Source organism: Rhipicephalus microplus, chromosome 6 (assembly GCF_043290135.1).
Source record: "Rhipicephalus microplus isolate Deutch F79 chromosome 6, USDA_Rmic, whole genome shotgun sequence".
NCBI lineage: Eukaryota > Metazoa > Arthropoda > Arachnida > Ixodida > Ixodidae > Rhipicephalus > Rhipicephalus microplus.
In genome coordinates, this window is record NC_134705.1 from 129,335,679 (window position 1) to 129,353,867 (window position 18,189).

General features: G+C 43.3%; 1 protein-coding gene across 2 annotated transcripts in view; it reads left to right on the top strand.

The window, feature by feature from the left end:
- The window catches only part of LOC119167382 (sulfotransferase 1C2A-like), a 29,130-nt gene extending 12,446 nt beyond the window's left edge, over positions 1-16,684 (top strand). The window contains exons 1-2 of one of the 2 annotated variants that reach the window (XM_075866552.1): positions 10,613-10,755; positions 15,495-16,684. In XM_075866552.1, the coding sequence (XP_075722667.1) occupies positions 15,511-16,494 (984 nt within the window). In that variant the 5' untranslated portion in view covers positions 10,613-10,755; positions 15,495-15,510 and the 3' untranslated portion in view covers positions 16,495-16,684. Of the gene's footprint in view, positions 1-10,612; positions 10,756-15,494 lie in introns of those variants that run through there. The other variant, XM_075866551.1, reaches the window with a different exon arrangement.
- The last annotated feature ends 1,505 nt before the right edge of the window (positions 16,685-18,189 follow it).

Sequence of the window (18,189 nt, forward strand, 5' to 3'; positions counted from 1 at the left end):
GTAGTATCCGCTACAATTTTTTTGTTAATGGCAATTATTTATTTATTCATAATAATATTTGTAACTCAAAAAAGTACTTGCCTAATTGTCAATAAATCAATAAGGCAGACGTGCTCCTGCTGTAACGACATGTATCGGTGCTATTTTCTACGTTGCACTAATTGTGTGCTCATTTTTACCTGTCACTAATGGAAGCCCACGGAATACAAAAAATAACACGTGGCTGCACTGCTACGTGAACCTGAATGAAGCGCCCTTAAACAAACACACTTTGTGGTAGCCAGTAGCGATTAAGCAGATGTGGAAATAAAAACAGTCATAGCACATCTACGGAGTGAATGATGATGAGTGAGGCTAAGCGTTCGTCCGTCCATCCGTCCATCTAGTGAACACTCTATGCAAGTACCGCCATCTCGCATCTTTTCGTGGAGTAGGAATAAACTTTATTATTCAGGAAGGCGAGGGGAAATATGGGAAACCAAGTTTGACGGGGGCTAGGTTTGTGCAAGGGGCCGCAACACTAGCAGACCAGTCCGCCAGCTTGGCCTGTATATGCAAATTCGGGCTCCTTAAGGACGCCTCATATATTCATTATATATAAGTACCGCCATCTATCGGACATTCTAAGAGCAAAAGAAGTGGTGGCTACCTAATACGTACGTCGAGGATGCACGACCCACAGTTTAAAGAGCTTCGCCCCTTAAAAAATGCGGATCGCACTATCTGCCAATTGCCGTCCGAAAAAACATGTCGCCTTGACGTTACACACTCAGGCTGTATTCACTCTCATCAGAACAGTGATCCAGCCGCGTCACCATGCACCGAGAACAGTAGACCGTGAGATGTGAATAGTGATAGCGACGTAAAATCAAGCGGAAGCAATCCCTGCGAAACTGCGACACATGTTGGCACCTGACCCTTGCCAATCTACAAAACGCTGCCCCTGGCAAAGGAAAAGAGGAAAAGCCGTTGCTTCAAGAAAAATTATCTAAGAGCGCTGCTTGCTTTTGCGAGTGTGAGCACAGTCGCGTGTTATTTTTTTCATATTTAGTGAGCTTTCTTTTTTCAGAGGAAAAAATGAGCACGCAATTATCGCGTTGCTGAAAGTAGCAACGACAGATGTCGTTTTAACACGCACACACGACTCATTGACATTTTGATAATTAGGAGAGCACTTCTTCAATTACAAGTGTCATAATGACTAATTAGTTATTAGTCAAAACCAAAGCTGTTAGTAGCGGCTGTATGAGTTTACTGGGCACAATGGAACAAAATGCGCAAGATTTGCTTAGCCTAACACCATTCCTAAATTTTAAGCATGCTGCGTGATAATTGAGACACCCTGTATTTACACACACACACACACACACACACACACACACACACACACACACACACACACACACACACACACACACACATATATATTGCCCCGCCGCGGTGGTCTAGTGGCTAAGGTACTCGGCTGCTGACTCGCAGGGTGCGGGTTCGAATCCCGGCTGCGGCGGCTGCATTTCCGATGGAGGCGGAAATGTTGTAGGCCCGTGTTCTCAGATTTGGGTGCACGTTAAAGAACCCCAGGTGGTCTAAATTTCCGGAGCCCGCCACTACGGCGTCTTTCATAATCATATAGTGGTTTTGGGACGTTAAACCCCACATATCAATCAACAAATATATATATATATATATATATATATATATATATATATATATATATATACTATTGTTCATTTATTTTATTTTCAGAACTACAAAGATTCCTGCGAATACTATGGGCTAAACACTGTTGTCAGAGAGCTTGACTGGGTGGATGGTCTGTTACAAGGCTTATGTGGTACTTGTACGAAAAAAAATAGAAAAATTTGCTAGAAACAAAAGTTTCACACAAATGTACAAAATAATATCTAAAAATATTGAAAACATTAAAAACAAGAATTCCTTGCACAAGAACACAGGAAATTATACATAATATATATACATGCATATACATAGATGCCTATGCAAACATACACATATGTGGTCACATACAGATCTACAGAACTAAAAAAATAAAAGAAGTGATTTAGCACACAGCATGCAAAGAGTCACGTACATAATCACATCTCTACAGCTTATATAACGGTGCCCCTCCACGGTGGTCTAGTAGCTAAGGTACTCGGCTGCTGACCCGCAGGTCGCGGGTTCTAATCCCGGCTGCGGCGGCTGCATTTTTGATGGAGGCAGAAATAATGTAGGCCCGTGTGCTCAGATTTGGGTGCACGTTAAAGAACCCCAGGTGGTCGAAATTTCCAGAGCCCTCCATTACGGCGTCTCTCATTATCATATGGTAGTTATGGGACGTTAACCCCACATATCAATCAACTTATATAACGGTAAAAGACTCAATACACCGCCGAACGCGATAAGATTAAGACGAAAGTGTTCACAAGCGTCGATCTTGTAAACAAAATATTTTTGCACTGAGCCCAAAGTTGCGTGCTACGTTAACTTCTAACGGTATTTTGTCCCAAATTTGCGTTAAAAATTTCAATAAACGTTTCTCTTATGAGATATAATTAGTATGTAAATTATATAGTCACTGCTTTGCCGAAAAGGCGAAGCAATGAATGTAATATCAAGATATATGAAGATCACGCGCAGAATAGAAAGCACATTGAAACGTGCCCCGCGTTTCGTACGCAGAAATGACGCACGAGACTAATTCCCAGGTACAGATGCACGTGAATAAGCGTCTCAGATATTACATCGTTCTGTCTAAAAAGCGCACGCTTTTTCACAAATGGAGACTGCGATGATTGCAGTGAAGTACAACAGAATTGTTCCAGGTAAAGCCCGAGGCCAGCCAAGACGTACGATCCTCCCTCTTTTCCACCGTGACATAACAGCACGCGAGGAAGCATCGTTCCCTTCCTTTAAGCGGGGTAAAGTGCACGTGGGAGATAAGAGTGCGCGCCGCCGCATGATGTGGCGACGCTTGCTCATTGCCTCGTCTTGCTGGTATAGCTGTAGATACAATTCCCCCATCGATGCTCGTCAGCAGCGGTAAGTGGTAGATATAAATAGCTTGCCGTTGAAACGTTGAACGGCGTGCTCCCCGGTGGTGCAGTTGTTAACGCTGAGCACTCACGATTGAAAGGACAAAAGTTCAATCCCGCGCGCCAGAGTCTTTCCTGGGTCTTTTGCTTTCTTGCATTTTCATATATATATATATATATATATATATATATATATATATATATATATATATATATATATATATATATATATATATATATATATATATATATATATATACATAGCGAGTGACGGCGATGTTAACGGCAAAGTCCAGCCGAGGGTATCTATATAATTGCTATCAAAATTAAATTTCTGTTGAATGCATGCCTAGTGTTTTGCGATGGTATGGTGAATTTACTGGAGGAGAGGGAACGCTAGTGCCGATGATTTGGTAAACTGAAAGGGCCATCTTATAATCACGAATTGCCGAAACTGACAGGATAGGTTGCTCCTGAAATATATAATTTGGATTCCCGTAGCTTCCACGTATTATGTTTAGGGCTCTCTTTTGTAGTCGTAGAAGTGGTTCAAGGTATGTTGTGTATCATACACCCCATGATTCTATACTGTAGCTTATATGAGAGTGAAGAAAGTAAAATACATAATTGGAGTCACACAAGGGTGCAACAATCGCATGCTTCGATTAAATGGGACCTGAAACACTTTTTCAAGTAACCATATAAAGAGTTCACTGGAAGAGCTGATTGACTCATGAATTCAACGTCGCAAGAAATTTAAGAATCCATCCAGTGCGACTGGAGTTACAAAGGTTTGTCCAAGGAGGTTTCAAGCCTCCTTGGGTTTGTAGCAGGCTGCATTTGCATTCTAGCTTCTCTCGTCCCGACGAATACGTTGGAAGCTAAGCAGGGAGGGATGGCAGTCACAGAAAAACGTCACGCGTGCCTCGTGACCTTGAGCACTTTTTCTTTTTTTTCTTCCCGTACACGGCTTTTTCAGTGTAGTCGCGTGCGCACGCGTGGACAAGTAGCGGCCCTCCACGGTGATCTCTTTAACGAGCGAGCACGCCATGTTCAAATCAGCCAATGCCTGGTAGGTGGGCTTGTTGCATGTGATTTTTGGGCATATTCTGTGATTTGTCGAGAGAAGAGACAGCCACTTTTTGATGATTTTGATAATTTATTGTGAATTCCAGGCCACCTGCTGCGCTAAAATATTTGGTTCGCGTGTTGTCGGAAGCCTCTAGTACTGAGCGGCAGTGTTTTCTGACCATTCTCAAAAAGTGTTGCAGGGCTCATTTAACGTATAATAACAATAATCTAGTCACTACAAACGCTATAGATTTGTTCTCTGTGAAGATGCTCGTCAAACGTCTCTCCAGGATGTTTAAAATAAATCACTTGCTCAGAAAGCTTGTTTCTATGCGGGTACAGTTTCATTTATGGCGTATCAATACTCTCTCTCCTAGATCGGATGACGACACACTTCGTTTTTTCTGAATGTAGTGTATATTCGTTTTGAATAAACCAGTTACTTACGTTTATGAATTCTGACATTATGTTGACTTGCAGTATTGACCGACTATTGCCTGTTGAAATTACGGCTGTATCATCAGCGTAAATTATTGTTTTGGAATACTTTAGTGTTTTGGGAAGATCATTTATTTGAAATGAAAAATGCACCGGTCTAATACGGAACTATGGGGTACTCCATACTCAATAGTACTGTATGACTATTCTTTGTTGGTAATCACTACTTTTTGCTGTGGGGAGGACACGTAGCTCGAAAATAACTGCACTGAACTGTCAATAAAACCACAACTTTCAAGCTTCTGCAGCAGTATATGGTGGAAAACGGTACCGAATGCTTTTTTATATCTAGAAAGACTACTCTGCAATTTCGTCATTGTGAAGTGCGGTGTTTATACTGTGCGAGACCTTTAGAAGTGCTGATGAAGTAGACCTTTCAGGAATAAACCCACGTTGCTCCGGGCAAATGATGTCAATGTTTATCAAGAAAGCTTTTTAGTTAATGGACAATTAGCTTCTTGAAAAGTGTGTCAGAAAACTTAGAATGGAGATGGGTCTGTAGATGTCAATATTGTTGGGTAGTACTTTGGTGAAATTTAATCTAGATGCATATATAGATGGAAAACAGTCCTTATAACATTTACCAATTGACAGAACTCGTTTTCATTCGATTATCATCTGGGTGGTACACAACTTAAAAGAGTGTCGCAATATAAATGTCTAGGTGTGATTGTAACAAAAAATATTTCCTTGACTAGCCAAATGTGCACTTCAACGGGAAAGCTCTAAAATAAATTGGGTTCTTTTCTCAGTACTTTGGCTGAATTCCCCCGCTATACCGAACTGCTCTGCATAGAACGATAATTCGCTCTATGCTAGAATACGCAGCTGTTGTTTAGTACCCTCCCAAACTATGTGACCTCAAATTTCTTTACAACGTCTAACGTAAACCTATCTGTCTGGTATGCCGTAACTACAGCCCCAACGTCACACCATCCCAGGCCCTGCAATCACTGAACATTGTACCATTGCATTCTTGTTATCGTACTGAATCTTTTGAACTGTTATATACTGTTATCAACTCCTCCACTGGCCTGATTTGCGGTGACAACATTGCATTTATACCTGAAACTTTCACCCACAGCTCCCACAACTTTAACATAAAGCCTTTCTTTGCTCGTGGAAAACACAGTCATATTTAGTTTTTTTTTTCACGTACTATAGAGCTCTGGAATTGCCTACTTAGCAGGACTCAATTATCATCATCATCATCATCATTATCATCATCATCAACATCAGCCTGACTACGTCTACTGCAGGACAAAGGCCTCTCCCATGTTCTGCCAGTTAACCCGGTCCTGTGCTTGCTGCTGCCAATTTATACCCGCAAACTTCTTAATCTCATCTTCCCACCTAATCTTCTGTCTCCCCCTAACCCGCTTGCCTTCTCTGGGAATCTAGTCAGGTACCCTTATTGACCAGCGGTTATCCTGTCTACGTGCCACATGCCTGACCCATGTCCATTTCCTCTTCTTAATTTCAACTATGATATTCTCAACCCCCGTTTGTTCCATAATCCACTCTGCTCTCTTCTTGTCTCTTAAGGTTACACCTACCATTTTTCTTTCTATTGCTCGCTGCGTTGTCCTCAATTTAAGCTGAACCATCTTTGCAAGTCTCCAGGTTTCTGCTCCGTAGCTAAGTACCGGCAAGATACAGCTGTTATATACCTTCCTCCTGAGGGATAGTGGCAATCTACCTGTCATAATTTGAGAGTGCTTGGAAATGTGCTTCACCCCATTCTTATTCTTCAAGTTACTTCAATCTCGTGGTTCGGCTCCGCGGTTATTACCTGCCCTAAGTAGACAGTCTTTTAGAACTTGAAGTGCACTATTACCTATTTCGAAGCGCTGCTCTTTTCCGAGGTTGTTGTACATTACTTTCGTTTTCTGCAGATTAATTTTAAGACCCACCTTTCTGCTCTTCTTGTCTAACTCCGTAATCATGAGTTGCAATTCGTACCCTGAGTTACGAAGCAATACAATGTCATAGGCGAAGCGCAGGTTACTAAGGTACTCTCCATTAACTCATATTCCTAACTCATCCAATTCTAGGCTTCTGAAAACCTACTGTAAGCCCGCGTTAAATAGCATGGGAGAGATTGTGTCCCCCTGCCTTACACCCTTCTTGATTGGTATTCTGTTGCTTTCTTTATGAAGCAATATGGTAGCAGTTGATCCCCTTTAGGTTTCATCCAGGATGTATATATATGCTTCGCCCCGCCGCGGTGGTCTAGTGGCTAAGGTACTCGGCTGCTGACCCGCAGGGCGCGGGTTCGAACCGCGGCTGCGGCGGCTGCATTTCCGATGGAGGCGGAAATGTTGTAGGCCCGTGTGCTCATATTTGGGTGCACGTTAAAGAACCCCAGGTGGTCTAAATTTCCGGAGCCCTCCACTACAGCGTCTCTCATAATCATATAGTGGTTTTGGGACGTTAAACCCCACATATCAATCAATCATATATATGCTTCATCGACACCCTGATTCCGCAGTGTCTGCATGACGGCTGATATTTCTACTGAATCAAACGCCTTCTCGTAATCTATGAAGGCTATGTATGGTGGTTGGTGATACTCTGAGCATTTCTCTATTACCTGATTGATAGTATGAATGTGGTCGATTGTTGAGTAGCCTGTTCAAAATCCTGCTTGTTTCCTTGGTTTATTAAATTCTAATGTTTTATTTATTCTGCTAGCTATGCTAGCAGAATAAATAAAACCTTTTTAAATAGCCTGTATACTAAATAGAGCAAGCTATCAGCCTGTAATTCTTCAAGTCCTTGTCATCTCCTTTCTTATGTATTAAGATGATGTCATTGTTTTTCCAAGACTCTTGTACTCTTCCCGTCAGGAGACAACTCGTAAATAGGGTGGCTAGTTTTTCTAACACAATCTGCCCTCCATCTTTCAACAGATCGGATGTTACCTGATCCTCACCAGCAGCTTTGGCTCTTTGCATGCTCTCCAAAGCTTTTCTGACTTCTTGTATCATTACTAGTGGGGTGTCATCTGGGTTACTGCTAGTTCTTATAGTATTAACGTCATGGTTGTCCCGGCTACTGTACAGATCTCTATAAAACGCCTCCGCTATTTTAACTATCCTATCCATATTGGTAGTTATTTTGCCTTCTTTGTCCTTTAGTGCATACATCCAATTTTTCCCTATCCCAAATTTCCTCTTCACTGCTTTGACGCTTTCTCTGTTTTTCAGAGCGTGTTCAATTATCTCCATGTTATACCTTCTTACATCGCATACCTTACGCCTATTAATCAACTTCGAAAGCTCTGCCAGTTCTATTTTGTCTGTTGTACTTGAGACTTTCATGATTTGACGCTTCTTAATGAGATTTTTCGTTTCCTCGGAAAGCTTGCCAGTGTACTGTCTAACTACCCTGCCTCCAACTTCCACTGCACACTTCGTAATGATACTCGTCAGATTATTATTCATTGTATCTACACTAAGGTTGGTTTCCTCACTAAGAGCGGAGTACCTGTTCTGAAGCGAGACTCTGAATTCCTGTACTTTTCCTCTCAGTGCTAGCTCACTGATTGGCTTCTTGCGTATCAGTTTCTGTCGTTCCTTCTTCAAGTCTAGGCGAATTATAGACCATACCAATCTATGGTCACTTGGCAAGCACTTCAACATCCAGCACGATGCCTGGGTGTGCACTCATTATAAAGTCTATTTCGTTCGTATTTTCGCCATTAGGGCTCCTCCATGTTCACTTGCGGTTTTTTCGTTTTCGGTAGAAGGTATTAAAAATCGTAAATAATTGCATTCTGCGAATTCTACTAGTAGCTCTCCTCTGGCGCTTCTAGTACCGATGCCATAATCTCCTACTGCCTTGTCTCCAGCCTGCTTCTTCCCTTCCTTTGCATTAAAGTCTCCCATCAGTACAGTATACTGTGTTTTTACATTACTCATTGCCGATTCCACGTCTTCATAGAAGCTTTCAACTGAAGCGTCATCATGGCTGGATGGAGGCGCGTAAGCCTGTACCACCTTCATCTTGTATCTCTTATTCAGTTTAATTACGATACCTACCACCCTTTCATTAATGCTATAGTATTCTTCTATGTTGCCAGCTATGTTTCTGTGAATTAGGAACCCCACTTTTAGTTATCTTCTGTCAGCCAAGCCCTGATAGCAAAGGACGTGCCCATTCTGTAGCACCGTATAGGCCTCAACTGTCCTCCTAACCTCACTGAGCCCTATTATACCTCATTTAACACCCTCTAGCTTCGAGAATAGTACAGCTTGACTTCCCTCACTAGATAAGGTTCTAGCGTTAAACGTTGCGAAAAAGAATGCGGTGATGGCGTATTGGTTAGAGCATCCGCCTCGCATGCAAAAGGTCCGTGGTTCAAATCCTGGTGCCGCGCAGTTCCCAACCGGATAAAAAAAAATCCGCGTGGTGATGGAACTGCAGTAAGGGGCCTGGGGTGTGGCCTCACCGGTAACCACCGCCGGGAACGCACTCCCTCACCAGAGAAGGATTGACCACCCTGGTGCAGTATCTGGCCACTACCTCCCACATTCAAACGCCAAATAACTCACGGCCCTCTGTCCCCAGCAGCTGCGAAGCAACTGACTACGGCGAAGGGCTCGATCTCTATCATTAAATGATTTGATTGGTGCCGCTAGTAACGACTCCGAACATATCTAAGCTCTTGTTTTTAATATCCAAAGTGATGTTTTCTTGCATATTGCTTTAATATATTTCAGATTTATTTTGTTGTTGTTTTGTTGTTTCGTCTTGTGTTAATTATCCACTTCTGTTTAGCCCTGTAGTGTTGCTGCAGTGCATTCAAGTAAATGAATAGATATACGACTGGCAAATGCATTGTTAAGAAAGTGACATAGCGGAGTGCAAAGAAGGCTGATGTTATCTTTAATAACTTTAGCTGGTATTACGTCAACTCTAGTCGCTTTGTTTACTGGAATACTAGCCACGACAGATTCGATCTCATCTGTGGTGATTGCTGCAAGGTTTAAATCATGGCCAATGAGCCTTGGTAAAGAGAGAGCAGATATCAACGAGCGACACTGATCAACAACGTTAGCATCAATGCTAGTAAAATATGTTTCAAATTGCCTGCAACTTTTGGGGAGAGGGTATCTGGAAAACTGAGAGATGGTCCGTGTCAGCTCGAGTGACGCTAGAAATCACCGCCATTTCATAATGTCACTAAGGTGACTTTAATAAAAGCTTCCAGAAGACGTGACGGAACATAACGGGATGGAGCATAATAAACACAACGGGATCCCACATGACGGTGGCTTCACATCATATGACAACGCTACTTGATAGCAACGAAAACAAAGTTGCCCGTGGAACACTTTTGGAGCAGACTCTGGGGAGACCAATGCATCAACTAAGAAAAGAAAATGTGTAAGGTGAATCGGTGTCGTCTTTCAGTCGTGTCACGCGTGTGCATAAAAAAAAACCCTTGTGAGTTTATGTTTTTCAGTTTTATATAAGAGCTTCGTGTTTCATTTCTTGATTACCTCCCTCTTCTTCTTCATTGCACTGTAGTATAATGGAAATAAATTCTGATGCCGTATAAATCCAACCTTTCAACTTCAGGTCAGTGAAAGTCGAACACAGACATTTTGTTATTTTTTGTTGTAATTATTGAAGACTTGGACTTGGTGTTCTCGTAGGCGCACGTACCACTCACTGAATCTGTATGTGCAGGCAATCTGCAGGCGAATTCGTGACTTTGTAGGAAGTGCGTGAGATATTAAAGGCAGCGTTTCCCTACCAATAGCGCGAAAATGCCGAGAGGGCTCTTGGAATGCCGGAGAGGGTTCGAATACTGCGCGCGCCGTGGCGGCTGTTCGCTTGATCCATTCTTCTCTGCATACAAAAGGCTTGCGACACGCCTTTCGCTCGGGTGCATTTTGTATGCCGAACAGCTCATAGGCAACGCGTCAGGCAACGCGGCATCAGAGGCAGCCTCCCCTCTATGCGGCGTAGTGGATTTGGCCTTGGCGCCACATCTCTATCCACACTCTCCGTACACGTCCCCTCTGCGTGGCGCGACGCCAGCAAGGGAAGTGACGACGCAGTTACTTGCAGTGCAACGGGTGTTCCTGAAGGCCGCTTTTCACAGGAAACCGTGCCAGTAGGTGCCGGCGACTGTTGCACTGTGAGTCATTTTGTCTCGACCGGGACACACGTGACCTAACGTTGGCTGCTTAGCAGTGCAGCATAGTCTAGAAATTGTGCGAGATCCGAGGGTTCGCTTCGAAGGAAGCGCACACATGCGCCTGGCGTTTTATTTATCGCAAAGAGGAAGGAAGACAACAGAATTGTGAGGAATGCCTTGTGGCAGACATTCTGTCGCCCAGCTCAAATAAATAAAGTGGAGCTTACTGGAGCACTCTCGGTGCAAACCATAATTCCTGATCACCTTATTGACACGTTTTTGTAACTACGATTTGAATAATTACTTTTGCCTACATTTACCTGCAGCATATTTGATAATTGACGTGTTTATCATGATAAGTTGTTCATTCACATCCTTTTAGCAGCGCTAGTTCATTTGCCTTAAGATAAGATGGGTTACGCTTAAGGGTGCTTATGAATTATTCTGTGTCTGTCTTTAGGAAAATTATGAAGTACCATAGGCATCGGTATGTTGAGTTCTACACAAATAAATTTGAACTGTTCTTAGAAAACAAAGCATCGACAAGAATATATATTAAGTGTTATACCACCGCAACAGCAATTTCACCGAAGCAAGCAGCCTGAGCTGCAATGCTGGTGAAGAGAGTGCGAAGTGCGGCGTTCTAATCCTGACGCTTGCAGCAGGATGTACGTGTATTCGGGGCAGTCAGATAGCACAACCGCGGAAAGCAAAGAGTTGAGCAACTCGAGCGTTTGTAACAGGATCTCATGGCAACGCAGGCAGCCGTAACGGATGTTGAAAACAAGTTTCCGCTACTGAAGCCAGCCGATAAAATTACCGCACGCCTACAGCCAGCCTGAGTAGAGGACATTGCGTTGCAACACAAGTCAGTGGAGTGGTGGCGCGGTAAACTCGAGTGTTGGATGAAGAGATGACGCTGCTAAATAACATTATAAAGAATTACTCTATGTGCTACCTCTAGGAAGCAGAGAGAGAGAGAAAGATGAAGATGCAAGGAAAGGCAGGGAGGTTAACCAGACGCACATCCGGTTTGCTACCCTGCACTGGGGAAGGGATAAAGGGGAGAAAAGAGGTTGCAGAGAGATGAGAAGGTACACACAATCACGAGCACACTCGGGGAGCACACACAGTCTACAGGAAGCAGATTTGCGCCAATGTATTGCGGGCGCTGCTCACTACGCCTCCAGGTATCTCAGCGTCACTATTCGCCGAGCGCCATCACGTGGTCAAAAGTGGCTCCTCTGTGATGCGGAGAAGCAGACGCTTTGCTGACAATGCCAACAGGCTTCATGTTCCGGCCGTCAAAGTGTGTTAACATCGCACATCAGCACTTTTATTATTCTCGCTGCTGTTTCGTCCTGCTTGTCGAGATACATGTCTTCTATGGTGTGTATTATTTGGTGCAATGTAGAAGCAATTGTTGGTTTTGCATTTCAGCGTCTCGAAGCCGCTAAAAAAAAGCACGTCCTAGTGGACGACTGCGGATGATTTCGATCATCTGGTATGCTTTAACATGCACCCCAATCGAACCATTGTGACACAACACACCGGCAGCTCCTTTTTTACACGACAAAATGTGGCGCGACGAACTGTCATAGCGCGAGTGAAAATTGTAAAACGGTGTCCCAAGTGACAACTTCCACACGCCGTCGACTGCAGTGGCTTCTGCGTCCTAAGAATCTTTTATTATAGCTTGTAATAATTGTGATAAAACTGGGCAGCAATTTTCTTTGCTACATGTTATAACTGTCGTGAATAAATTCTTGAGAACCAGCTGCTTCAGGAGCTCACTTCTCACCGACCAGCAATGGGCCGTCCAGCAGGCCCACGAAGCGGCCGCCAGGTACTCCCTGTCGTTCCCTACGTGGGAGACGCCCGCTACGCGCTAAGCGCGTCCTGCAGGACTCAAATAAAGTTTTTTTCATTCCGTTCCAACCAGCTGCTCTTTGTTGACTTGTGCAATCACTCGGTTATCACACCCTTTGCAGCTGGTTTTTACCCCAAAATAAAGATCACAATGCCTTCAATGAGCGAAAAAAAACATGCGGTGCTGCAAAAGACACACTATTGAATTTACGCGTTACAACGTTATATGTATAAATGAATGCGAAATACATCTAGGCTGAGTTATCGGTATGCGTCCGCTGCTTCACACATACAACCATAGATGCGTGAACTCATTCCTGAGTCGACTCACTCGGATACACGCAGACTCAGATCAAGCCACAAGTCTGAGTCTCAGGGAGTCTAGGGTCAGTAATATACTTTGGCAAAAACCTATTGCATGATTGAGTCTGAGTGAGCTGGACAACATTTGCTGACCTATGCATATAAAACATCTAAGTTGGCTCATGACACGTCAGTTGTGACCAGCAAGCTGTACGTGAATAATTCGAATAAAGAAAGTGGTGCAGCTGGTGCACTAGCATCTTCGTAAAATCGCGGCTTGCAAACATGAGACGAGCAATGTACATTTAGCGTAGGGTGGGGTTAAAATGCGACAAAAACTTCAAAATGGTGAATATATCTTCTTATTTCGCTCCTTACAATTAAACATCAGTGCAGAAACTTTCCGTTGGGTACAAGGTTAGAGCTACATAAATATTGCCATGATGCCACTGTCCAGAACATTGTTTGAAAAACAAATAAAAAATGCTCCAGATGTCTCATTTTTCTCCAGCTGTGGGGCAAAACAAAAGGCTGCAAGGGCAAAACAAGACACTGTTAAAAATTTATTCCTTCATTTTATGCAGTAAAAAACTTTAAATTCACTCTATGGGCTCTCACGCAGTCTTAACAAGCCCAGTCCTCGGACTCGACGCATTCAATCTATAGACAGAACGCGGCGTTGGGTTCCTCCGAAACTCTTTGCAGATCAAGCGCCACCAGTCTTTCTTTGTGCTAATGTTGTATTTTGTTGAACACTTGCAGCTCATAGGAATACTGAATAATGTTATGACGTACCTTTCTCACCTCTTTTTGCCGTTTCGATGTAGAACTGCTCAGGCGTTTCATTGCGTTTAACACCGTCCGCTGAGCTTGTGATGCAATGAATTTAAAACTGTGCTAAGTTCAGATTTTCTAGCGCTTGTTTCTTTTCCAACCAGGGTTTTGGAGAAGCGTTACTAAAACCCAATCACAAGACGAGTTTGCGAGCCACTTGTGAGCCACATCTGGACAACCTTGTGAGCAGCAGATAGATACGACCATCGTTTCTTGGCTTTTGAGAGGCTTGGCAACACTTTTCGAGCATCGTCAGAAAACTCTGCCAACTGGTAGTAGAAGCTCTCCAGAACGCGTGGGCCAAATATTAGAGTGCTTCACTTGACGTGGACTTCACAATAAGCTATCATAGTTGGCTTAAAAGTGCTTTCTCTTCTCCCGAGTAATGACGGAGGAAGCTCAAAAATCACTCGTAGAAGGCCATCTATCAGCCATTAGATGATCTGAACATGGCGTGCTCGGTCGTTACAGGGAACGCCGTGGAACGCCACTATTTGTCCACGCATGCGTGCATGATCACACTGAATAGTCGCGTTTTCGAAGAATCGAAAAAAGAGAAAAGGCTCAAGGTCATGAGGTGCGCGTAACGTTTAACTTTGCCTATGCCACTCCCCCCCCCCCCCCTTCCCTGTTTAGATTCAAGCGCGTTCGTTGATTGATTGATTTGTGGAGTTTAACGTCCCAAAACCACCATTTGATTATGAGAGACGCCGTAGTGGAGGGCTCCAGAAATTTCGACCACCTGGGGTTCTTTAACGTGCACCCAAATCTGAGCACATGGGCCTACAACATTTCCGCCTCCATCGGAAATGCAGCCGCCGCAGCTGGGATTTGAACCCACGACTTGCGGGTCAGCAGCCGAGTACCTTAGCCACTAGACCACCGCGGCGGGGCCAAGCACGTTCGTCGTGTACAAAGAAGAGAGAATGTGATTGCAGCGTGCGACAAATATTTGTCCGCTCCCCCTGCATGGATTCTTAAAATTTTTGCAGCGTTGAATTCGGGAGGCAATAATCTTTTTTGTAAATTCATTCGGTGGTTTCAAAAAATTGTTTGAGCGCAAACACACAACACTTTCACGCACACACGCACCCAGGCATTAAACACGCACATGCCTGGGTGCGTGTTTAATGCCGACACGTTTACGCACGCACTAGAATGTGCGTGCGTAAACGTGTCGTGTGTTTGCATTCAAATTAATTTTTGAAATCATCTCAACTATCCCAACAACAACTTTTTTTTTTACTTCATCCCATCGTTACTTTGAAAATTTGTTTTAGGGCTCCTTCTACGATGCAGTCGTATGGTGAAAGGCTCTCAATCTCACATGTTTAAACGACAGGATATTTACTATTAACTGCGCAAGAAGCCGCACAATGCGAATGAAACCTTGGCTTTGAAATTAGCATAACGTGATGGATTTTCGTGAAGTATCGTAAAGTGACACAAAAGAGAAAAACGTTTGTTCTCATATTAGGTGATTGTTATTTTCTATTATGAGTACGGAGACAGACAGACAGACAGACAGACAGACAGACAGACAGACAGATAGACAGATAGACAGATAGATAGATAGATAGATAGATAGATAGATAGATAGATAGATAGATAGATAGATAGATAGATAGATAGATAGATAGATAGATAGATAGATAGATAGAAATGGTGAAATATATTTTGGTCCGCGAAAAAATGTTTCGCATTTAAAAGATTTTTTTTTTTTGTGTGTGCAGCTCAAGCTTCTCAAGCATGGAATGGAAGAAGCGGTTCTATCAGCAGTATCACGAAGTCGATGGTTTTTACATTAGCAAGAGTTTTCCTGTAGACTGTGTCCGTTCGGCACTCCGATACAAAGCGCAGCCGGGTGACCTGTTCATCGTTAGCTACCCAAAATGTGGCACAACATGGATGCAACACATTGTATACAATATTATAAACAATCACTCTCCCCCCAAAAACCAGCTGCTCAGCTGGATGGAAATGCCTTTCCTCGAAGCACAAGGAGCAGAATCCATAAACGACATGAAGAAACCCGGGCCGATGAAGACTCACATGTCCTTTCTGTTCCAACCTTACTCGAAAGATGCCAAGTATATTTACGTGGCGAGAAACCCCTTTGACTGCTGCGTGTCCTTCTTCTACCACACCAGGGACATGCCCGAATACAACTTTCAAGAAGGCACATTCGATCAGTTCTTCGAGATGTTCCTGGAAGGGAAGGTCGACTTCGGTGACTACTTCGACCACCTGCTGTCGTGGTATGAACACCGAGACGATGCGAACGTCCTGTTTGTGACTTACGAGCAGCTGAAGAAAGACGTGAGGGCATGGATCTCGAAAATTGCCGACTTTGTCGGGGAAGAGTACGGCCGAAAGCTGCGGGATGAGACTGGTCGGTTAGAGAACGTGCTGGCGAACATAAGCATCAAAAGTATGAGAGAATGTGTAAATGAATCCATGCAAACGTCATTCAATGTGCTTCAGACCGCGTTCAGTGGAGAAGTACCAAAGTGGGTCGAACAGTTGAAAGTAGCGATCGGGGTCGACGCCACTGAAAAGCCAATGTGTGGTGATTTTGTTCGCAAAGGCGTTGTAGGTGATTGGCGAAACCACTTCTCGGAAGACCAGGTCAAGCGACTGCAGAAAAAGATCGAAGAAAAGACGCGAGGCTCTAACGTAATGGACTTGTGGAAAGACGTGGATATTCCGCATCAAGACATTTTCATACACTAGAGAATTTCTAGAAATTGCTAGTCTTATCATTGTGTAAAGCATTTCATTCTAATTTTTAATGCAGCTTGTTCTTTTGTTCACCTCTCATTTGAAGCGCTATGCAGATAATCTGTTAGTCTGTACAAGCGATGAAAGAATTTCACCGTAATAAAGTATGTTCTTGAAGGTTTTGGTTTATAAAATTTCAAAACTGCGTGTTTCTTAGCTCTATCCAGAGATTTAGTGTTGTTCTTTTAAGTTCACGATATCAGTAAAACTGTATGGGCAAAGCAACAGCACCGTACCACAGCGGGGTACATTTGGACTTTCTTGTAAGTACTCTCGTTATTGCATTAGAGACAAAGTTTTACGAAATGCAGCTGGCCAATCGCTCGCTGAAAATAGACATTTGCAGTGAATATTTTGGCCTTTTTCAAGTAGAGGAGAACTTGAGTTATTAGTAATGGTACTGTGTTACTATTTTGCACTTGCATTGGTGTCGCTAACTTAAACAACCAAAATAGGTGTCGTTTACTCATAGGTGCATGCAACCTCCGTAGATTATGCGAATGGATATAGATAGGCATGTTCAATGCTAAAATGCATGTTGTTTGAAGTGGAGACTAATGCATACTGTTGGCTGTGATGGGCTTGAAGAGATAATACAAACATTTCACTGAGCTTCAAACATCAGCTATCTTGCGGTACCTCATGCCGTATAAAAGCAGTGAAGTGTGCATTAGTGAACTACGTTGGTAAAAGTTTTATTGCAACTGGCGGGAACCTTAAGCCACGTAGCCTAAGTTAGAATATTTGTGATTTGAAAGAATGCGCAAATGAAAAAATATACATTGCTGTACTGCAGGACCAAGGGTCTCTGCCTAGTCCTGCAGTACACATGTGCCTGTACTTACGTTTTGTCTGTTCTCCCAAAGCAAAAATGACACTGCTGGGGCTCATTTGCCCCGTCATGTTTCAATGAATTTTCATAGAATCATTGTTAAAAGTGAGAACCTGTTCAAAAACTTTAATTCAACGTTAACCAGATTTTGGATGAAAAATTAATATTGAGCCGCTCGACAATTTTCGAGCACCGCTCCTGGGCACGCGTAGCTGCAGTGAGCATCTTCGCCATTGCCGTCGGCGGCGTAACCCACAGACCTCAAAAAATAACCGATAGACAAAGATTTCCAGAAAAAAAAAGCCGAGGATTCAATGGCTCTTGAACCCGGGCCCAGTGCATGGCACGTGAGTGTAAAACATATAGCTGAGCGTATACATGCACCTAGCCCCAGATGGCAAGGCAATCGTTAACAGGCTGTTCCGGCGCCAGCTTTCTCGGAAGGGTAAAACTACGACTTTTTTCACTGACATTACTGGCAATTTCGACGAGACAAACCTTTTATTAAGTATATATAAGCAAAGCACAAGGGAGGGAATGAAACTATAGTGTTGACAACACCAAAAGCATGGCCATTGCATCTTCCCTACCCATCTCCGAATTCCAGGAATAGACGAAATGTGCGGCCAGCGCGTTTCGAAACTATAAAAATTTGCCTACTTACACTTATTTGAAATTCTTAAAGAACACGCAAAAAGTACTTATGGACGCATCTGTACCCCGTGATGGCCTGAGTGCTTATGGAGCTTTTTTGCTCTTCAGGCAGTATCAATGATTGTTTAAAATACCGCACCCTTGATCGTCGCTGACCACAG